At 42.2% G+C, this 24,209-nt stretch overlaps 1 protein-coding gene across 1 annotated transcript in view; it reads left to right on the top strand.

The window, feature by feature from the left end:
* Positions 1 to 22,043, top strand: part of LOC148511842 (proton channel OTOP2-like) — a 45,367-nt gene extending 23,324 nt beyond the window's left edge. The window contains exons 4-6 of the mRNA XM_088482702.1: positions 5,206 to 5,354; positions 10,007 to 10,875; positions 21,873 to 22,043. Of these exons, the coding sequence (XP_088338828.1) occupies positions 5,206 to 5,354; positions 10,007 to 10,875; positions 21,873 to 22,043 (1,189 nt within the window). The remainder of the gene's footprint in view (positions 1 to 5,205; positions 5,355 to 10,006; positions 10,876 to 21,872) is intronic.
* The last annotated feature ends 2,166 nt before the right edge of the window (positions 22,044 to 24,209 follow it).

Below are 24,209 nucleotides of genomic sequence, written 5' to 3'. Positions count from 1 at the left end.
GGTTGGTAGTTTATCTCTCTCCAAGCTTTGATAAATCTTCCCCATAGTGTAATACTGTGAAATTAATAAATTATGAACAGTAAAAAATTAATATAAAAAAATAATTTAAGTGCACTGTGTAGAGAATGGAAACGTACCAGTCGCATCAACAGGCCCGATGTACTGGATAACCGCCACTTCTTGCTGTACAAGCTGGTTCAGCTCCACGTCCCTCAGTCAATAAGTCCACGTGTAACTTTCCAACGCGTTTTGAGGTATCCTCTTCTTTAGGGCAACAAGTTACATGTGGAGGGATCCGTTTAGATCATACATATGAGGATCATTTCTCGTTCATGCTGCTGGTATTTAACGATATAGAAAGCAGGAGATATCGGAAGCAATATTTGGTGATGGAATTATCCTGCATAAGCACAATATACGGTACCCCATACATTGAACTTTTTGTACATAATCATTTCCAACAGTGATTGCTGCAGACTAAAAGAATGTGCATAGAATTTGGCTGCTAATTGCTAACAATCTGCTATTTATATGAACGTGAGCAGCTATTCCCTGTTTCTCCAGCTATATTTCAGTTAACCATAGCATAGACATTGTATCTTGCTGGTCAGTGGCGTAAGTTTATTCCAGACGCCCGGAGGCAAGCTATAATTTAGTGTCCCCCACCCGTCACAGCTGCTGACACTGTAATGAAGCAATTTGCATGCAGACAGGCTATAGATAGGCGAAGGCAGCAGCTGACGGTCTGAGATGGAGCTCTCCACTAGTGTACGGTAGCTTCTCAGGTGCCGGGAAGGGGTAACATGTATTGGGCAACCATGACGGTACACTCCGGGTACATAGTTACAGCCATAAGTGGGGTGAATATGTTGTGGACAATGGAGGAGGTGCCCCTTCAGTGCTGGAGCCCGGCGGCAGGCGCTTCCATTGTCTCCCATAGTTCTGCCCCTGTTGCTGCTATAAAAAGAAACCTTTTGCTGTCAAATAGTTTTTACTTTCAGGAGATTAATACAGTCTACGAACAAGAACAATTTATGGTTAGATGTGATTGGGTCAAATGTGAATGTTTTTATTTAGTACATTAAATGTGCTTATATAATTGCTACTCTGTATGCATATTTTTACAAACAGGATACACCAGTGTAGTTATTTGTGTTTACAGTATGTACTGTATGTGAGGTTGGCAATTACCTTTTATTTTACTGCTGCAGGTGTATTCCTTGGATCTCCTGTACATATCAGACACTCAGTAATTTTTTATTCAAAAAGCTCCTGCATTAGGCTATTAGTACTTAGCAGCAATTCATAATATCATGTAAAAACTACAGTTTCTACATAATTCATAAATAGGCCCCTAAAGTCACTTTTGCATTGCCAAGAAAAACTTCCAATTGTATTATATTTGGATCAAGAAAGAAACAATATTTTATTTTATAATAAAATAGTGAAAGAGGGTTTGAGGAGTTTTTTTTATTCAATTAAACTTAATTTTAAAACAGGTTTTATTTATTTAGTTATAAACTTTTGGTATGAAAGACTGGCATCTTAGGGACCCTGGTCTATTATACCGAGAATACCTAGGTGGCAAAGTGGTCACATATATTTTCTTAGTGGTATAATAACTAGTGTGTATTAGTTGATAAATTATCTATACTGTAAGTACACAGACCTAGACAGGCATGCATGATTAATTGTTTGCTCGAAGTGTGAGTTAGATGATGAGTCAATTATAATTGATCATGAAAAGTACACAACTGATCCATGAAAAGCGGTTGTGCAAGAAATAAGTGTATTTATGTTGGCAACTATAGACATGCATTTGTCTAGCTGCAGTTCATAGAACTTCAACGTTTCAACCCTAACAGTCCTCTCCCGCAGCCTAAACTTAACTCTCCCACTATTGCCTAACCCTAACCTTAAACCTAACCCTAATACTCACCCACGGGATTGCAGCTGTTGGGATTCCAACACCAGGATTCTGTCTGCTGGCTTTGTCTGCACTGGGGTGGAGACTACATCCCGTTTATTGTGTTCCAGTCATCTACGAATAGCTACAGTATCTGAACAAGTTCAAATTGTCGAATTGTTCCTCATAGTTCCAGCTGGCTGTCAGTATTTCTCTAAATAAGGAGTGCATTAATCAGTGTTCTAGTGATTGGAGATTACATTTTTGGGGGTATAATTTTCCAAAAAGTGTGATAAACATTACAGATATCCCTAGACTTGGATAATGTTCTATTCTCCAATGGACACTATCCGAGTAGATCTATAACCAGATTTATGTCATCCATATGCAATTTTTGCAGTATTACAGTTATTCTGTGATAAGGTGCCAGCCAATCAGCTCCCAACTGCCATCTGGCTGTGTTTGAAAAATGACAGTTGGGAGCTGATTGGCTGGCACCTTATCACAGACTTATCACTTTTCACTCTGTCTCATAACACTGCTTAGTAACTATTATTGTGATACAGGGGCGGATTGGGATGGAAAACCAGTCTGGGAAATTTCTGAAAGCAGCCCTAATGGGGGCAAGGTCTGTTGAGGTTGTGGGGTTTTCAAGGGGTGAGGCAAAAACAAACACAATGGTCTCTGACAAGAAAAAAAATCAAATACATTGGCCCCCACAGGAGAAAAAAATTGTCCCCCACAGTAAAAAAACAAAACACATTGGCCCTTACAGGGAAGAACAAATAACACATTGCCCCACAAGAAAAAATAACAGACACATTGATCCCTGACAGGAAAAAATAACAAACACATTGGCCCCCACAGGGAAAATAAAAATACAATTCCTTCCCAGTACATAACATGCCACTCGGTGCCCACTAAGTACATAATATGCCACTCTGGTCCCCCCAGTTCACAACATGCCACTCAGTGTTCACCAAATAAGCAACACAATATGGCACACATCCCCCCAGTACACAATATACTCCATAATGTCCCCCAGTACATAGTATGCCACTCAGTGGTGCCCTTCCAGTACATAATATACTGTACCACACAATGTCCCCCAGTACATAATATGCCACTCAGCGCCCTGTCAGTACACAATATACTGTACCACACAAAGCCCCCCAGTACATAATATTCCACCTGGTTCTATGTGGGTTGTGAAGCTGTCAGATTTGCCAAGTTTCGGAGGTCAGCCATCTGAAGATGGCATTAGCCGATGTAACCTATACTGTACCTATACATTACCGGGAGACTGTTCCCCCCAGACCCCTCCCCGACAATTGCCTCCTCACATGCCTAGACTATTCATGTCCAGGTGTACTGGGAGAGGAGTGAAGAGACCACTGATGCGATCATTCACTCCAAGAACATTGCAGACACGGGCTCCTTTCTGAGCCCCTGTCCCTCCGTGTGCTATTTAATACATTCAGGCGCTTTTATCGCATACTGCAATGCAATCATAGATGCTAATATTGCACCCAGATCCCATTGCAGTATGTGATTATTGATAAATGGCCCCCTTTGGTGAAAGTAAATGGTGGCTCCAGAGGTTGGGCTGCAGAGCAGTCTAAAATTCAAATAGGGGAGCCACACCAATCCCTTCCAAATGCTGCTAAACATCATCGGCCGGGACTCACTGGCAGTTGGTGTGGCTCCCCTATTTGAAGAAAAAACAGAAAGTGTACCAATAGCGCAGAAACCAACGGAGTGCAGCTAAAAAATCCTAAGGGTGAAGGCCACAAAGACACCCAACAGTCTGGATAATGGAATAAGTTCAGGAGCAGCGCTCCCCTTGTTAGAAAATAAAGTTAATTTAATGTCACTATCTTTGTGAGGTGGGATATAGATTACCACAGTCTCCAATTCAGAAATATGGGATCCTCCAGGCTCCAATGCTTGATACCACGTATGCAAATGCAATTGTGCTGTTTCTTCAATAAGATGGGTACCGTATTGGGCCGTATGGAGCAAGACACACTATGAAGGTATATGAAGGGTAGATGGTATACCCGGGTAAACTCCTTCAGTCCTCGTCAGTGTGTGTTCCTCAAAGACCCAAATGAATAATCAGTGATCATCTCCACCTATTTACCCGGGTATACCATCTACCCTTCATATACCTTCATAGTATGCCTTGCTCCCCTATTTGAAGTTTGGACTGCGCTGCAGTCCCACGTCTGGAGCCACCACTGGATCCTGCTATGATTCAGTGTCGTTGAGTGGAGAGATTTCTTATATCCATAAAAAAAAAAATTGTGCTCCAAAAAAGCTGTAAATAATGATAAAAAAAAACTACAAACAGAAAAAAATCTGCTTTTTATCCAAACCTTAAAGAATGAAATGAACTTTATGGGGGCAATCCTATTAGCTGCGAGGGGTGCGAATCAGTGCATTTTGTCGTTGCCACGGCATTCAAACGTCGGCAACAGCACCGCATCTCGCACCTTTCTTGGCCCTCTTTTAGGCTGAACTGGCTCCATTTATACGCAGCCCTATGAGTTTAGGTTGCTGTCAAGTGCGGCCGTATTGCGTTATGGATTGACCCTTATATACGTATTGCTTAATATGATAACATCAGCAGTATAAATATAAACTATCTTTTATTGTAAAGGTACCAAGTAGATAATTTTAACAATAAGATACAATAAGCAAAATTCATATTACGTAACAGCATAAAAATAAAATATTAACTCAAAATAGTTCTCTGTTACTTTGTAGCCGCACATTTCTCAGACTGTCTACTTCCTGAAGCTAGAGGCAGACCGTCTGGGAAATACATAGGTTCTGTTCCTAAGACTTTCCACAGGAGCTGTGTTGAAGAACTCTTCTATCGCTGACTGTGAATTGTAGATCTTCTATCACTATTACTGCTGGCACGATTCTAAAATAAACTATGTGTTCACCATTGGGACAAAAGGATAGATTCAAGCATAGGTGTTGCCAGAGATAATTTTACAGTATCTATGAATATGTCACAAAACAAATTCCTGATAGACCTATTAACATTCCCATGAACCTGTGTCTCATTTTGGACAATGAGGTATTTATTCTAGAAGCGTGGGATATTTCTGTTACCAATAGTAGTATGAGGCTGTGCTATATGTCAAAGGCTCTACAAATATGTACTATTTCCTGTACATTAGTAATGTTTTATCCAGGGAGCATATAGTGCAATCTATAGTTGTTAATGATTGTGCTTAAGAGTATGTCACTATACAATATACCTTCTTGTGTGTCTCTACTCCCAGGTGCTTTCTGATGGTTCTGCTGACACTTAATCTGATCATCTGGGTCACCGCAGTTACTGAAGAATCCAAAAATCACACTTTTGAATTACAAAAGTTTCTAGAAAGAAATTATACTGGTGAAAGTAGCAAAAACTCCACGGAAAATCAAGGTACAAGTGTCAAGTAGTTGGCTAAGCTCCCAAACATCATACTAATAGTGCTCAATGAAATAGATTCAGCTTAATGAAAAGTTATTGTATGGTAAGATACCAGAAGAGTCATGTTACTGGGCAATCACTGTGTCCTATATGTTCCTATATTTTGAGCAAGAAGAACATTGACTCCCTCTAAGGGGCCTATTCATCATCACTTAATTTCTACAAAAGCAGTTGAAAAGCAACTTTAAGTTATCGGGTCATTCATCAAGTAGGTAAAGCAGGAGATATTACAGATATCTCCTGCTTACCTTTCTCTTGCGGAATGACTCGCTGTCCCCATACTAATGTAATATAAATATAATATTTTCGGAGCTTGAGTGCGGGAGCATTCGCCACCTTCAGATGGCGTTTGCTCCCGCTTATAGATCGCAACCCGCTCCTTCCCTATGGGAAGGAGTCCCGGGCTCCATCTCTGTCCGGCTACTTCCGCCGGACAACAGGCCTCTTGCGCACATGCGTGACCTGTAGGTCATGCATGCGAACCAGTGTCCTGCTCCGAAAGGAGCAGTGAAAAGATTCACTTCTCCAAAAGAGCAGAGAAGCCGCTCACTGGGAGAGCTGATTTTCAAATCAACTTTCTCCGTGTCGGAGAAATTATTAATTGCTCCGGTGTCCACTGCGAGTTAGAATGTTAAATATTGGGGCCCGATAATTAAGGTCATGAATAGACCCCTATGTGTCACTGTTCCCTGCTCCTCTATAAAGGTGCATTTTTATTAAACTTCATACTGTCAAAATGAGTTTTAGAGACTGAAGCTGTTGCTACAGTATACACCTCTTTACTGTCTTGTGACAGTATATGGGAGACAAGAGACCAGCATGGAAACATGGGTGTTGTGTGTCTCATCAACCATTACCATACAGGCTGGGAGCAGTGAGATTAGCAGTTTCCTGTCTCATGTAAAATGTTTGCAGGTGCTGGATCGCTTGTATGTAAATAGATTAGGGATGTGCGCCGGACCATTTTTGCCGGATTTGGATTTGGATTTGGTTCTAATTCGTCGTCCGGCTTTGGATTTGGATTTGGATTTGCCAAACTGCGGTGACTGGCTTTGGATTTGGATTTGGATTTGGATTTTTTTACAAAAATTGACAAAAAAAGCTAAAATCACATAAATTGGTCTTTTTTTTCTTCCTAGAGTATTATTAACCTCAATAACATTAATTTCCAGTCAATTTAGACCATATCACAGCTTATAATATTGTTTTCAACATTATTGGCCAAAGGTTGCAGTGAGCTGACTGGTTACTAAGCGACAAAGCAGCGGCACAACGACACAGACACCACAGTATAAAGCACATCTATGACACATTGCCACACAGCAGTGGCAGAAATGAAAAGTAGTGCACCCACCCAGTGGGGTACGGCCAGCAGAGTCACAGTACTTGTTTACAAAGTGGGCTACGGCCCTAGGAGTCACAGTGCACAATCTTAATAGCATTACACCGCACATAGGGCCTGATTCACATTACACCATAAAGTAGTGTCTCTTATTTATGTTACGACACACAGTAGTGCCCCTTTTACACAATGCCCACAGTAGTGACCCTTTTACACAATGCCCACAGTAGCGGTGTCCCTTACACAATGTCCCCCAGCAGTGGTGCCCCCTATGCAGTCCCCTTAGTAGTACGGTCCACTATGCAGTGCCCCCAGTTGAATGCTCCCCAGTAGTATGCCCCCCATTAGCAGGCCCCCCCAGTAGTATGTCCCCCATTAGCAGGCCCCCCCAGTAGTATGCCCCCCATTAGCATGCCACCCAGTAGTATGCCCCCCCAGTAGTATGGCTCCCCCAGTAGTAGGCTGCCCCAGTAGCAGGCCCCCCCAGTAGTAGGCTGCTCCAGTAGTAGCCCCCCCTGTAGTATGGGCCCCCCCTGTAGTATGGCCCCCCCTGTAGTAGGCCCCCCCAGTAGTATGGCCCCCCCAGTAGCAGACCCCCCCCCAGTAGTATAGCCCCCCCCAGTAGCAGGCCCCTCTGTAGTATGGCCCCCCCAGTAGTATTGCCTCCCCCAGTAGCAGACCCCCCCCCAGTAGTGCAGACCCCCCCCCCAGTAGTATAGCCCCCCCAGTAGCAGGCCCCTCTGTAGTATGGCCCCCCCAGTAGTATAGCCCCCCCCCAGTAGCAGACCCCCCCAGTAGTGCAGACCCCCCCCCCCCAGTAGCGCCCCCGGACCTTTGACAAGTAAAAAAATAAAAAAAATAAAACTTACCTGTATCCCCGCTCCCGCGCCGTCCGCTCTGTCACACGCTGAGGAGGGAGCCGGAAGACGGAGCTCATGTGTGAGCTCCAGCCGGCTCCCTCCGTGCAGCAGCCAATGAGAGTCTGTGTGACTCTCATTGGCTGCTGTAACAAACACACAGCTGCCGCTGGCGGCTGTGTGTCTGTGTCTGTGTAGGGCAGAGCGCTATCACTGCGCTCTGCCCTACACGCGAGGAGACCTGATGTCGGATTCTCTAGTGAGAATCCGACATCAGGCGGCCGCCGTTCGGCCCCGAACGGGGATCCGAGTCAGGCGGTGAACACCCGAACAGGGTTCGGGTGGACTCGGATCCCCAATGTTCGGAGCGGTTCGGATTCCACAGAATCCGAACCGCTCATCTCTAAAATAGATAAAGAAATTATCATAACGAGGGATATTTATCACAAAATTAGACAAATATTTTTGCCAAAATTTGCAATGTGAAAAGAAATATTTTCATGCAAAGTTTCTCTTGGCTGTAGATGGGCTCTTATAAGAACCCATCCTGGCGAAGAGCTGGAAGAAGTGTGATAGTGTAACGCTATCACACTCCTTCCTGTATCGAGTCTCTGGCTGGCGCATGAGTAACCATGGGGTGATAGAGGGGGCCGGCGGCTCCTTCTAAAAAATATTTGCGAGTTAGTAGTCCACAGGCTACTATAGGGTAACGCCATGTGGAGATGGTGTTATCCTGTCTGGGCCAAGAACTGGAGTGCTTCACATTAAATCCGGCAGCAATCTGCTGCAATCCCTCCATAGTGCATTTGGGGGATACTTAATATTTACGGATAAGTGAGAGGTTATAAAGAGGAGTGGGCATGATTTAACCCAATTTTAGAATTTAGACTATACAATGTTAAATACAATGACTGATTGAAAAGTAATGAGACTGATTTTTTTATTCAGAATCAGATGACTACACAGGATGTGAGCACTTTAAATTTTCAAAGTAGCATCCTTCACATTCAATAAATTTTTTGCAGTGTTTCAACATCGATTCAAAGACTGTTTTGTGACATCACTTTTAGCGTTGCAACTGTGGAATTTTTCACTACATCATCTGTTGAGAACTTCTTTCCGCGCAGTTGTTTCTTCAGGGTTGGGAATGTCCAGAAATCACAGGGCGCTAAGTCAGGGCTATATGGAGGGTGTTCCAGTGCTGTCCCATTAATTTCAGTCAGTGCTGCCAATGCAACAGCAGCAACATGTCGTCGGGCATTGTCTTGGAGAAAAATCCACTGTTTCTTCAGCAAATGTGGTCCTAACTTCCTCATGGCTCCACGCAAATGGGTTTTCTGGACGGTTGCATAGTAGTCACCATTAATTGTCTGTCCATAGGAAACCCAGTGCTGTAGGATCATACTGTGCGCATCAAAGAACAGCAGAAGCATGACTTTACACACCAAAGGAATCGCACAGAATTTTTGGGGCGGAGGCGAATTCGCATGTTTCCATACACTGGACTGTTGTTTGAATTCCAGATTATAATGACAAATTCACGATTCTTCACACGTAACAATTGATGTCAGGAAATTGGGTATCCTCTATGAAATTCGAACGGTGTTCTTGCACGATTCAACTCTTCATCACATCTGCTCTTCTATGAGATTTCTGGTTACCCACTTGGCACACACGTGATGCATTTTCAGTTCCTTTGTCACAATATGCTGCACCCGTTCGAATGAAATGCCAAGTGAAGCCGAAAGTTTGCGTAACGTTAACCTTCTGTCATTTTGCAACATCTCCGCAGCTTTGGCAATGTTGACATCTGTAACTGCGGTGGATGGTCTCCCAGAATGCGTTTCGTCAGTCACTCACATATTGCCCTCTTTGAAGTGCTTTCACCACTGAAATACTGCAGCACGGCTAATTGTTTCTCCACCGTATGCTTGCTGTAACATTTCATGAGTTTCATTTCCGCTTTTTCCAAGTTAAACACAATATTCAATCACACATCTCTAATGTAATCTCACAGACTACGGCAGTCAAACCGCAGGTTCAGACACATCAATGTTTGAGCTTCACAATAACAAGCATAGCAACGTCACATCTACCTATGGGACAGAAAAACAGAGGCAGTCTCATTACTTTTCAGCCAGCCCTCGTACGTCACCAAGCAGTAGAACTACTAACATTGCATTTGGGTGTTCACTTTACTTTAGGCCAATGCAACCAATGAGAAACTTGCTTTAATTGTCTAACTTGCAAAATAATACCGATTAAAGATTATTGCTGTTTGGTTGCTACTGTTCATAGATATTTTATTTAACTAAGTGCAATGTCAGAAAATGATTAACATTGTGTAACTCCTAACCAGGGAAAGCTGACTTTTTCTAATAAGAACACATTCTTTTTCTCCACAGAGGAAATCGAAAATAAGAAACAATGTGGGTGCATGAATACATGTAAATTGGACACAAATGTGTATACTTACTTGTACCCCTTTAACATTGAGTACAATCTCTTTGCTGCAGCAATGATTTATATTATGTGGAAGAACGTAGGGCGTCAGATTGATGAAAATGCTTCTCACCACCATGGATTTGGACCAGGAGTTCACCAACATGTCCCCCTTCTGGGGCTTACATCTGGACTCTCTGTTCTGATTATTGGCCTTGTGATGTTTATCCTGTATGAAATTGGTAGAGAAAACAGTTTCAAGCAGTGGCTCTCACTGACAGACTTCTACTTCTTCCATGTGGTTAGCCTTGCACTCATGTGTCTGGCAAATGTAGTTGGGATTGTCATCTTCAGACTGGATAAGAGAAATATGGACAAACAGAAGAACCCGAGCCGTTCACTAGATGTGGCTCTACTGCTTGGAGCAACATTAGGCCAGTATGGAATCTCCTATTACTCTGTTATAGCCATGGTATCTAGCCAACCCTTCAGCCTCCTGTGTGGTTTAACACTTTCCTATTCTATTCTGATGATTATTCAGCACTCTCTTCAAAATGTTTTTATCGTTGAAGGTCTACACCGTCTTCCACCTAATACCTTACACATTTCACATGACAGTCCAAGTACCCCAAAGCCTGTAAGACAGCATGAAGCCATGAAGCAAATCATTGTGCAAGAGATGGACAGTGTACACTCCCTTACAGCTCCCCCTAAGAATGCAAAACGTAGACTGTCAAGGAGAGCAACCCTGACTAAAAATATCAAAAGTCATCTCAAGAAAAGAAAAACAATGAAAGATGTTTATTTGTTTCTTTTCCTCTGCAATATAATAGTAAGTATTAAATGTATCAGTACAGTCTGTATTGTATATCGGAACTTATATACACTATACTTATGTATATGTCAACTTATTGTAATTGCTGTTAAAAACAAAGACAACAGAGCTATTTAACTCCAGGCAATGCATGCAAAAATGTATGGGGGAGGAACATAAGTTCCAAATACCCCAGACACACTTCCAGTTGCACCAGTGATGAGGAGCAGTGGCAATTTAGTAGCTTCTTTCAGATGCTGCATGCATGCTCCATTTACTCATATTCACTGAAGTATCTTTCATTGACTTCCCTCTGACCACCGCTCAACCACAGATGTAAGCGTTGGTTGCACACAGCATGATATGTGATGTCAATGATTTGTTATACAGGGTGTTTCACTCGCTATTGGCCCCAAAGTTTTACTTAAAACTTTTAAAGTAATTAATGTAATTTAGTGACACAGACATACCTTGGTCTATGAGAAACATGAGGAAGTCATAGCAAGTGTTGAAAGTGTTCGACAGTAGCATCCATGCCAGCTATTACGCATGCGCAAAGTGAAGGCCAACTGTTCACCACCCTAGTCAGCAGCGCACTCCAAACTTCAAATAGGGGAGCCACACCAACTGAAAGTGAGGATGCTAATGGAGAGAACACTTTCAACACTTGCTATGACTTCCTCATGTTTCTCATAGACCAAGGAATGTTTGTGTCAGTGGCGTAACTAGGGCACTTCTAGCCCAGGGCAAGACGAAAAATGGAGGCCCCCCCCAACTATGTGCAGCACGCTCTGGAAAAGTGGGCGGGGCCATATGCCATAAGGGGCATGGTCACTGAAAAATGGGGCGTGTCAACATAACACACCACCATTTCTCGTCACTCTGGGAACATTCCTTTCCATTCCATATGCACCTTAATGCCCCCAGTAGTAGTGCCCCTTATGCAATGCCCCTAGAAGTTTTGTCCCTCATGCAATGCCTACTGTAGTAGTGCCCCTTATGCAATGTCCACAGTAGCAGTTCCCCTTATGTAATTCCCCCAGTAGCAGTGCCCCTTATGCAATGCCCCCAGTAGTGCCCTTTATACTGTGCCCCCAGTAGAGCCTCCAGAGGTGCCCTTTATACAATGCCCCAGTAGTGCCCCTTATACAGTGCCCCCAGTAGTAGTGCCCCTTATGCAGTGCCTACAGTAGTGCCCCCAGTAGAGCCTCCAGAGGTGCCCATTATACAATGCCCCAGTAGTGCCCCTTATACAGTGCCCCCAGTAGTAGTGCCCCTTATACAGTGCCCCCAGTACAGCCCCCAGTAGTACCCATTATACAGTGCCCCCAGTAGTGTCCCTTATACAGTGCCTCCAGTAAAGTTCCAGCCCGGCTCCGGCCCTGGGTGACTCTTATTGGCTGCAGTGCTAACATAAACACACCGCCGATGACGGTGGAGTGTTTGTTTTAGTGTGTAGTGCCATGGATTGCAAAGCCCTGGATGGTGGATGGTGCACCCCTCCACGCCACCAGGTCCTACAGCACCCAGGGCACATGCCTTGCTCGACCCCCCTAGATGCGCAACTGGTCAGAGCCGGATTTAGACCTCATGGGGCCCTAGGCAAGATATCGGTTTTGGGCCCCCCCTCCCCCAAACAATCCATTGCACTACACTTTCATTCCAAATTCATGCTGCTGTATAACACCCTGGTGCGCCACCGCCTTGAAACGTCGGCTATGTATGTATAAATACACTTAATTTTTGCTAAGCTTTTCAGAGTTTGGCACCACTGATTGCCCCATCTATAGCTCTAACTGCCAGTTTATTCCATATCACACTGACTCACTGCCAGCTCACAGCGATCACTCATTCAGCACACTGACCTTCATCCCAACTCACTTGTTTCCCCCCATAGCACATCGACCCCCCCAATGCACACCAGTGGCGTAAGTTTATCCCAGACGCCCAGAGGAAAGTTATCATTTAGTGCCCCCCTATTCCCCATATTTACAGCCCCAAGTGGGCTGAATATATTGTGGGTGATGGAGGAGGTGCCCCTTCAGTGCAGGCACCCGGCGGAAGGCGCCTCCATTGTCTCCCATACTTCTGCCCCTGATGCACACACTGACCCAGTTACTGCCCACCTCACAGCACCACATACTACCCCCTTCACTGCCCCCTCACAGAACCACATGCTACCCCCTTCACTGCCACCTCACAGCACCACGTACTGCCCCCTAACAGAACCACATACTACCCCATTCACTTCCTGTCTCACAGCACAGAACCCCTCTCCCCTCACAGCACAAAAGCCCTGTCACCTCACAGCACAGAACCCACTCAGCACAGACCCTCTCCCCTCACGCACAAACCCCTCTCAGCACCCCTCTCCTTTCACAGCACCCCTCTCTACTCACAGCACAGACCCCTTTTACCTCTGAGCACCCCTCTCTACTCACAGCACAGACCGCTCTCCCCTCTCAGCACAAACCCCCTCTCCCTCACAGCACAGATCCCCTCTCCCCTCACAGCACAGATCGCCCCTCTCAGCACAGATCCCCACTCTGCCCTTTCAGCACAGACCCCTCTCAGCACAGATCCCCCCCCTCTGCCCACACAGAACAGACCCTCCCTTTGCCCTCACAGCACGGACCCCTCCTCTGCCCTCACAGCACAGACCCCACTCCCATCTCCTCACAGCACCTTTCTCCCATCCCCACGCCAAACGTATCTGCCAGGAACACTTGTATTTGTGCCGCGGACCTGCATGGCTCCTCAAGTGGCTCATCCTCTGCCTCCCAGATGGTATAATTGTGATGTGACGTGATGACATCATGTCTCATAACTGAGCAGGGCCAAGCCTCCTGAATACGCAGGGAGAGGGGGTCCAAGTGAGTTACTCTCCGGCGTTCTACACATAATGATAGAGCCGGGCCGGCCCAGGCCTGCCACCTTGCCTTCTCCTCCCCGTGCTGCTGCTATCAGACTCAGAGCTGCATTAAGACTTTGGGGGGCCTGGGGCACTTAAGGCCGGGGGGCCCTAAAGTCTAAAATGAATATCATAGTGTCATCAATCACTAGAGAGAGAATTATGGTACAATTATTTGTTGAATATTAATATTATATACAGCATATAGGTATCCTGTAGAAAGGAAGAGGCTGCACTCCACAAACTTTTAAAATAGATTAAATATGTATTAATAGTTACCGATATTTCAAGACCTCTATGGGTCTTTTCCTCAGGGTACAGATTTACACTAATTTAAAAGTATGTGGAGTGATGCTTCTTTCTATCTACAGGATACCTATATACATCTACTAAAGTAGGAGGGAAGGTATGCAATCGGGAAGTCGGCTGACATTATGCTGACAGCCGGCTTCCCGACTGTCATATCCTGCCGAGGGTGAAATGACCGGCATCTAGATGTAGACACCGCTCATTTTACCGACTCCGGGGGACCGGCGTCCGGCATCCCGATCGAAGTGATGCCGGGCGCCGCTGCGGACAGCCGCGAGGGGGGGCGGGTTAGGTTTAGGGCTCCCGGGGGGATTTAGGGTTAGGCACCTCCCCGGGGCACTTAGAGGGGGGTTTAAGGTTAGGCAGGGGGAGGGAAGGTTAGGGTTAGGCACCCCTAAGGAGGGTTAGGGTTAGGGGGGTTAGGTTAGTTCATACCTGGGGACGATCTGTATTTTCAGCTGTGTCGGCCTGCCGCTGTCGGAATTTGTATTCCGGAGGGAAGCCCGGCATACTGTTTCTTTTGCAGAGTGCCAAACGTCACACATTGGCCCAGGATGTACTAAATGGTAAAATGCCGAAAAACCCCAGAAACGGGGGTAGTACCGCATTTTCTTTATGTACTAAGCTCCTCGTCCCAGAGGGTAATGCCACCACCATATGTTCTTTGGCACTAACACTGTGTACTGTGTAGTGGCTAACATTGCTCAGGTGGCCTCCTCTCAGACAGTATGTATATATGTATATATATATATATATATATATATATATATATATATATATATATACACACATACACACACAAACGGCTATTATTGTGTTTTTTTTCAGTCTGGGTGTGCCGCCTTTTTCTTGTTTGCATATGTGGAGGGGTACATTTCCCCAGGGTGAGCACCTCAGCAAGCAACCAGTTAGCTTGGATCAAGTATCAGTGCCAGTAACCTTTGATATATATATATATATATATCATAGTATTGTTTTTCTAAAGACTCAGTGTCGCCATTATTTTCACCTGTATATATATATATATACACACACACACATATATATATATATATATATATATATATATATATATATACTCACACAGTATTACATATATATATATATATATATATATATATATGCACATGTATGTGTACATGTACGTGTGTACACACACACACATTATATATATACCTACACACACGCACATATATATATACACACACATATATATATATATATGTATGTGTATGTGTGTATATATGTGTGTGTATATATATGTGCATGCGTGTAGGTATATATATATATATATATATATATATATATATATATATATAATGTGTGTATATGTGCATATATATATATATATATAATACTGTGTGTATATATATATGTGTGTATATATATAGAGAGAGAGAGAGAGAGAAAGAGAGACATATATATATATATATATATATATACACATATATATATGGATTTCATTAAAACAGGTATTAAATTAAAATAAGTTAAAAATTCACTGACCACAAGTCTTGTTACAATGCTGTGGCTTCCTCTATGCTGGGAAGCTGGGGAGGGTGCCTGCAGCCAATGTCCCAATGTCACTGGAGCGGAGTGTGATTGCAACCTCCAGCTCTTCATAGGAGGCTGCTGCTGCAGCATGGAGAGACTCGGGAGGCAGGGATAGAAAGCCAGGACAGTGCGGGTGCACCGTCATACGTAATGACGTAACAGCGTCCTTCATTAGTATAGCGCATGCGCAGTGCTCTCTTGCCGGGTATGGGGTTCAGCTTCATTGTTTATTTGTCCGTTTGCGTCGCGCCGGCCCGGACGAACATCGCAGCATCTATGTGTTGTATATAAAATTTTACAGCCACGGCCCCTTGGGGCCCCTCTGAACCTCGGGGCGGACCACTATGTCGCCGGGCCTTCGTCCTCGGCTGGTGCGCTCAAAACACAGAGCAGCACTGCAGGTTCTCTCCAGGGCCGGATTACCGGAGGGGCCCAACTACGGGCCCCTTGGGACCCGTAGGGCCCTAGGGGGCTGCCTAGGTTGCCTAGCAGTAAATCCGGCCCTGTCACTGGTTTATGGCAAATTTCATTAAATTATGTCAATTACTTTAAATGTTATAAGAAAAACTTTGGGGTTAGTAGCAAGTGAAGCACCCTGTAGTAAAATACGTTTTAAAACTAAACATAACAGAAATCTAAATGGAAGAGGAGATAGCATCAGTCAGTTCAATAAAATACAAAGGTAAATTTAATTTAAAAAAATTATATGAATATATAACATTTTAGTCAATAGATCTTAATGAAGCACCGTAATTGTATCATGGGGAATGCCATTTATTTTCATTTAATAGTAAATTTGTGATGCCTCATCTTCCTCTTCTTCTATTCGGACTATTTTTTGAATGTTTGTTTGATATTATTTGTTCTTTGATAGGCATTTAGTGATACCCCATAAATAGTAGTTTAATGTCATTGTGATATTCAGCTTAAAACATTTCGTAGACCACAACAGGTGGCCCTTTAACTTTTAAAATGGCCACACACATGCTCTTAGTTTTAGTAATGGGTTAAATCAATACATTTAATTAATGAAAAAGACACCTATCAGTAATAAAATATCAGCATTTTAAACAAGGATTACAAGCAAAACACACCTAGAACAGTAAATATGCGGCAATGCAATGGTTAAAATGTGTAACCATAAAACAAATAAAGCAATTTTTTCTAACCATAATTTTATGGTTACAAACATAGCTTTATTTGTTTTATGGTTACACTATTATTCACTATTCATATTATTAACATTTATATCACTTAGCGCTTTCTTGTATTGTATATAAATATAATAGCAAAAGTTAATTTGTTTTTCTTTACACCGAAAACACTGTATTTAAACTGTGTTTTCCACACTTGTTTTTCTTTTTATTTAATATTCTATCTTTCTTTTAATGTTCTTAAATTATTTACTCTTATAGACACTACAGTATTGATGTTTCCAAAACAAAAAGCTAAAAAAAATGCATAACTTAACATGATGTGCTCAGTGGGACAATATGCCCCAAATGTCAGGTGTACATCAGTTACAATGTCATAAGCACAAGAAAAATCATTAACATTTGTTTTGATATCGAAAACAATTTAACTATTTAAATAAAAAAAAACAGCTATGTAATTAAACAGGAATAATCATTTTGTGCATAAATGAAAGTAGCAAAAAAATCATAAGATCACATAATTATAGGCACAATCAATGAGCTTCAGCTGTGATTTGCTTTCATCCAATGTAAAGCAGCTTGCTAGTGATAGAAACCGGGATCATATCAGTGTGCATGTGCTGCAGTCCTCAGGCACCCTCTATGAATACAACTAGTATTATAGTATTACTGGTAACTACCAATATTAGGTTATGCATTACCAGTAATAACACTGATATAGCAATAAAGATAATAACTATGACCCCGAAAATTGCTTTGTTTTAGTAGATGTGCAGAGAAATTACAATTAATGAGTTATACATCATCCTTTAATGTAAGTGAAAATAGTTATTTAATTAGTTAATTAGTGATGTAACTGCCAGTGTCAGGGATCAAAGAGACAGTTGCTTTTCATAGCAGTTGTCCCTGCACCTGAGCAATCTTGAATTGCTCTTGTAATATGGTATCCAACCCTACAAATTTCAGATAGTCGGATACCAAGGTATAGGGGGCACATGAGGGATATTAAAGCCGCCTGAGCCGTAACTAGACTTTTTGGCGCCCTGTGTCAGAAAGAGCATTGGCGCCCCCCTCATTTTTCAAAGGGACATAATGCACCCAAAAAAGGGCCATGGCTTCTTGGGGAAGGGCCAGGGAAGAGATAGGAGAGGCCAGGAGATGCTGGGGATGAAATAAGAGGAAGCTACAAGTGAGAATGATAATAAACAGAAATTAGACAGGCCCAAACAGCGCCCCCTGATCTGTGGTGCCCTGTGCGATGGCACCGGCTGCACTACCCTAGCTACGGCCCTGAAAGCAGCTACTGCATCTTTTTACCTAAAAGCTTCTGCGTCTTTATGCAAATGCCATGATCGATTCTCAGCCTGCTGAGATACCCAATGGCAGCAGTGGTATTCCATCGCATCACGTATTAAGATGCACCATCATTGCACAATCAGTACGTCATGTCCGCTTCTGTCTAGTCACCTCCTTGTTACCTTCCTGAAACGCCTGCTGATATCACATCTCTATGCATGCATTATCAATCTGCATTTTAGACCAATAACCAATAGCCATCGGGAAGCAAGTGCAGTGCAGCCGGAAAAATCATCCTTTTGTGTGCAGTATAGACATTGTGTACATCTCTGAATCCAGCACATAATCTGTAAGTGATGTCCAATTATTGTAACGAGAATTTCCTTGTACAAGTTATTTCCTCCACAGGACATAAAGAAAAGATCTCTCCCATATCCAATCTTTTAAATAGCCATCTGGCTTTTGACAAAAGATTCAACAAAACTAAATAATTCATAATGGACAGTTGCACAGGCAGAGCAGATAATAGATTTTCGTATATCACACTTAGTGCTAACGTGTTTTATATATGTGTCCTCCATGCAGCAGAAGCCTCTAACCATTCTTTTCCAAATGAAGAATCTCCAACTGGAGAACAGAAATAATGTCCACACTTTATGAAACAAGCAACAAACAAGAATTAGCCAAATAGAACACATCTTCATAGGAAACAATCAGTAACAAATGTATTTCATCCATACAAAAGTTAAACAGTTAAAACTCACATCAGTTTATTAGTTGAGACTTCATGAATTAGAACTGCAACTCTTAGAATAAATCAAAACAAATACTACTACAGTTTCTACTACAATTTCAGCTACTGTGTAATTAATGTAAATAAAAGGCATGTATTGTATGGCTGGTTTTGCAATGTTAATTTAAATTCAGATAAAAAAATATTTACTAAACAACATCTAAACCTTTATAATGTTTTAAATGTTTAAATTGTATAAATAATAACAAAGGAATTTAAATTGCAGTTTAGATGAATCTCTCAATCTTCACCTTAAACAAAAATGATAGAACTACACAATCTGGGAAAAAAAAAACACTTAAAGACCCTTTGTAATAAATCTATGCATTTATATAATTCAAGGTACAGTATAAAAGTGTATACTCACCCCCGGCAGAGGGCGTCCTCTCAGCGTTCCGACGTCGAGATTAACATAGGCGTCGGTATTTCGACACCTATGTTAAATCCCTTGCCGGGATTACAGTGTCGGGATTGAGACTGGAGGTCTCATTACTACATCCCGTATAAAGGTCCTAAAAATTAGAGATCAAATGTATTCCAATACTGTATTCGTATTAGGTAACTTCGGCTGCCTGCATTACAGAGTGTAGTAATAAACTAATTATTACACACATGACAAAAGGCTACTGACAGGCATCAGTGTGCAGGTCTGCCTCAGTAGCAATTACACAAAGCTGCCCTTACTATCACAAATTGTCCTCCAAGTAATAATGTGGATTACCCTCAGAAATAGAAGGAGAGACTTCCAGAAGTGTAAAGCTGCCCAATAGTGTAACACTATTTTATTACAAGAAGTAACATAAAATCACATTAATAGGAAAATCAGATGTTTAGGTCTACAAAGGCAAGTAGATATAAATCAGTTTAAAATCAAAACCATGCATCCCCAGGAGCAGATGTCCACAAAGCCAGGCAGGGACCAGTAGTTCTCCTCTTCACCAACGCGTTTCAATAAGTATCTTTTTCAAGGTATACTTTGTAGACCTAAACATCTGGTAGGAGTCTACCTTTTTCTTAATAATGTGATTTTATGTTACTTCTTTTAATAAAAAAGTGTTACACTACTGGAAATCTCTCCTTCTATTTCTCTGGGTAATCCACTTTATTATTTGGAGGATAATTTGTGATGGGGGAAATAGATCTCCTATAGCCTACAAGTTGATAAAAGAAGAACTCGTCTTATTGAGATAACATCAGTTGCCATCAATAGGAGGATCTCCTCTAGATTATTATTAGACGATAAGTTAAAATAAGCGCCTTTTGCACCTGTTTGTGTATTACATTTGGTCTGAGAAGAGCGCCAGGGTTGAGGAGGGGGCCATCAAAGATTGATGGTTACAGCTGCGTCACCAATTTATTTTAGTCCAAACCATCACATAATTAATTAAAAGAGGTCAAGGATGGGAAACAGGAGGGGAGGGATGGTTTTGGGAAGATTATAGCTCATTGGAGGCTGATCCCAAGGGATTGGCCATTAGTCCAGGGCCGGCTCCTATTATCTTCGCTACCTAGACCACTCCACATCTGCATATTTGGGGCCCTACTCAGAATAGAGTGCCTCAGAGAATGGGTGTTGGAATGGGGGGGGCAAGGGAGTGGCCAGCTTCCCCCCCCCCAAACATTAGAAAGGAGCTGCAGGCATTACACTTCCTTCTCCTTCGTGTGGTGCAGGGGCCGTGCAGCCTATTGCTATAAAGCACAGCCCCTGACCACCTGTGGCACCCACTCAGGTAAGAAACAGGGAGAGAGAAGGAAGGATGGGAGGGAAGCAAAGGAGAGGGGAAGGGTGGGTAGGTGAGGGGGGCTTTTGGGTGCCGGAACAATTTTAAGTTGCCCCCCAACATAGAATCCTCAGAATAATGCACACAAGTGGTAGATTGAGTGATCTGGTCCTGGTTTCCACACGTACTAGTAAATGAACATGTCAGATCTCCATATATACAGTACATACAGTAGATGAAAATATCTCAGTAACTATTATTTGTGCAGAATAAATAATGCCTACATGTTTCACTGAATGGGCTTGTAGTAAAAGCATTCTCCGCACAGAAGACATTTTTCTTTCAAAACAATAACTTTCACTACATGATTCAAATGAAATGGCCTAAAATAATGTAATTGATGTAATATCTTATTGTAAGTTACGGGGTCACTGTTGAGAAGCCTTTATTGATAGCAAAAATAAAAAGCACTACAATATACAGTATATGTATGCCAAGCAAGTTCTAGTGTTATATTATAGTCAGGGGCATTTCTATAATGGGTGCAGAGTGTGCGGTGCACACGGGCCCCTGGGGCCATGGGGGGCCCGCAGCGTACACCCTGCACCCCTACTTTTTTTTATACTTACCTTTCCCAAGTCCCATGGAGTAGCGCTACAGAAAACACATGGAAAATGGCCACCGCTGCCATTTTCCCAGCATTTTGCACATGAGCAGTACACTCCGGGGACACTCTAGTGCCCATAGTCTACCGCTGCTGTCAGTTCGCTGACTGCAGCCAAGGAGAGAGGAGGGGCCCCAGACAGTGAGTGGACATGGGCCCCCTCCTCTCTTAATACGCCTTTGATTATATTTACTTCATTTACTGCCAATAAGTCACATATGTTGTTAATTACTCATTAAACTTAAGGGGGAATTCAAATACCCGCAAATAACTGATCGTGTGGCATGGTGAAAAGCTATTCAATTAATTTGCTTTTTCCCCGTGGAGTAAACCATGGGTTAACTTGTGCTAACCCATTGATTCTGCATAAAGTGCCAAATCAATAGTTTTTCCCGTGCATTTTAGTGCAGATTTGACCTTTGCAGCTCCTCAGGCTGCGAGAAAAAATCCTGTCTCTGGGGATTAGCATGCAATTGAAAAGGGCAGCGCAAAATTAGCTGCGGGGTAAACACCGTGGCTAATTGGATAACCATCCTGAGATTGAAATCTACAATTTTTGCAGCAATCATTGTCCATATTGCTATGTTATTCTATTTTTATTTCTTTCCCACAGTTCTGGATTATGCCAGCCTTCGGAGCTCGGATCCGATTTGACAATGGCTTAGAAGTAAATTTTTTCGGTTTCACGATATGGGCCATAATTACCAACATCTGTCTTCCTTTTGGGATTTTTTATCGAATGCATGCAGCTGCAAGCTTGCTGGAACTTTACAGCATGGCATAGAAGACTTGTTGTACGCTTGGCTCACTGGGATACAAGAAGCTTGTAGGGAAACATCCGTGGGGTATTAAACAACCACTTGTACAGATCAAGATTGTTTACAATTTACATATAAGCAACCTGCGACAATGGACTTTTTTAACTTGACATTTCTTTTTTGGATTCTTTGCTCAATAATGGAAGATTGCAGGTTTTATATGATTGGTCTGGAGCAGACTTTCTCCACAATCAAATGTTTTGAAATAATAATATATATTATTAGGCCTATTTAATAAAGCAGTCACTTTATCTTAGTAATGAAAATTCTCTACATTTGATTTTAGGAGTAGGTGACTAGAGAAAATATATAGCACTCAAAAAAGATTATGCAATTACAGTAAGGGCAGTATTCAATTAGCTCCGTTAACTAAATGGGCGCTAATTGATCGCTGCCCCATATTCAATTAGCCCCACTGTTCGGGGATTTCTTTTCGGGTCTCCCGAGACCCGAAAAGAAATCGCCATTAACTGCCGTTTTCAGAAGATAACTGACAGTTAACACATAGGTCCGTGAACTTATCACAGATCCCGTGTGTTAACGGCAATTAACCCATGTTAATGCCCGTTAACATGTTCAGTTTACGTTCATGAACAGAGCTATTGGTTGAAAAAGAAAGGTTAATTGAATTGCCTCGGGCGATAAAGCCCAAGGCTACCTCCCTTCTTCACCACCGTTATGTTATTGGGCGGAATTGAATTCACCCCTGAATATTGTAGCATTACAAGGCCATCAACACAAAGGGATCATTTTAGAGTTGGATGGAAGCGCATTGTCATCATTTTGCATATCGAAAAATGAGTGCTGTTGAGCTGAAGGAGCTGATGCAGAGATGTTAGTACTGTAAATAATGTGTATCTTGCTCCCAGGCTGCACGCATGGAAAATATCTGTATATTGACCTTATGCATGCATGCACCCACCCTCTTTGTGTACGTCTGGGTTGCTACCAGTCATCATTATCAGTGTGCACTTGCACTTACACTATGCTAGGTGCAACAGGTATGCCTGGGAACAGGGGTATTTAGGCTTTTGTCCAAATCTGCATAGCCCTCAGTAGGGTCTACATGCTCTTACTGAACTGGACAGATGTGAGATTGGAGTAGGTGCTGAAACATACAGAAAACATACTGAGAAAAAACTGACATTAGTGGATGTATGTGTGTGTATATACGTGGTAAGGTATATAAGGTGAGATGTACAGTATCAAACTTTCTAAAGAGGAGAGGTGGAGAAGTTGCCCATTGCAACCAATCAGCTTCTTGCTATTATATTATAGTACTTCATAAATAATAGCTACAAGCTGATAGGTTGGTATGGCAATTTCTCTTTAGAATGTTTGATACATCTATAATACAACTCCCCCATAGAGGCATATTCAATTGGCCGCACATTTTTTTAAAATCTCATGTCCCTGGTTTCTGCCCGCAGGTGCAAGGTATTTGCTATTCAGTATTTCACCTGCGGTAATTACAATAGAAAATTACCACAGATTTTTTTTCTCGCATGTCAGGAGCAGGTTCAAAGTTGGGAGAAATCCCTATTTCAATGTTTACAAGTCAGGACTGGTTTCAGAACCCATAGGACCCCGTTGATTAAATAGACAATTGGAAGTTTTCAGTTAGCCTAATTGGTTCCATATTTACATGTCCTACTTTGGGTGGAAAACAAGGGTGACCACAAATTACCCCAAAATCAACTTATTTGTTTTTTATGCACCCCAAATTTAACTAAATTGTTTATTTAAACAAAAAAATAGCATTTTTTGGTTAAAATTTTTAATTGAGTGACCTCAAATTACCCCAGTTTCAACTTTTTCATTTTATTTGTCTTTAATTAAATGAAAAAAGTTTGATTGTTATCATGTCTTTAAACATTTATTAAAAAAATGCACACATCAGCCATTTTAAACATTTTTAAAGCTAATTTTTGCCTTTGGGACAGTAAATAACATCTAAACTGTTACCCAATTTGTGTTTGGTGTACAAGCTGATTTGCACTTTGAAAAAAAATTTTTAACAGGGTTTTTTGCTGGAAATATTTCTATGCCAATTTTTTTTTCAATATGATAGCGAATAAATTGAGAGCTTACATACCCGTGTTAATGAAAAAATGACCACGATGGCTGTGGTA

This window comes from Taudactylus pleione, unplaced genomic scaffold (assembly GCF_031769625.1).
Source record: "Taudactylus pleione unplaced genomic scaffold, aTauple2 ptg000290l, whole genome shotgun sequence".
NCBI classification, from domain to species: Eukaryota; Metazoa; Chordata; class Amphibia; order Anura; family Myobatrachidae; genus Taudactylus; species Taudactylus pleione.
This window is presented reverse-complemented; position numbering and strand designations above follow the sequence as displayed.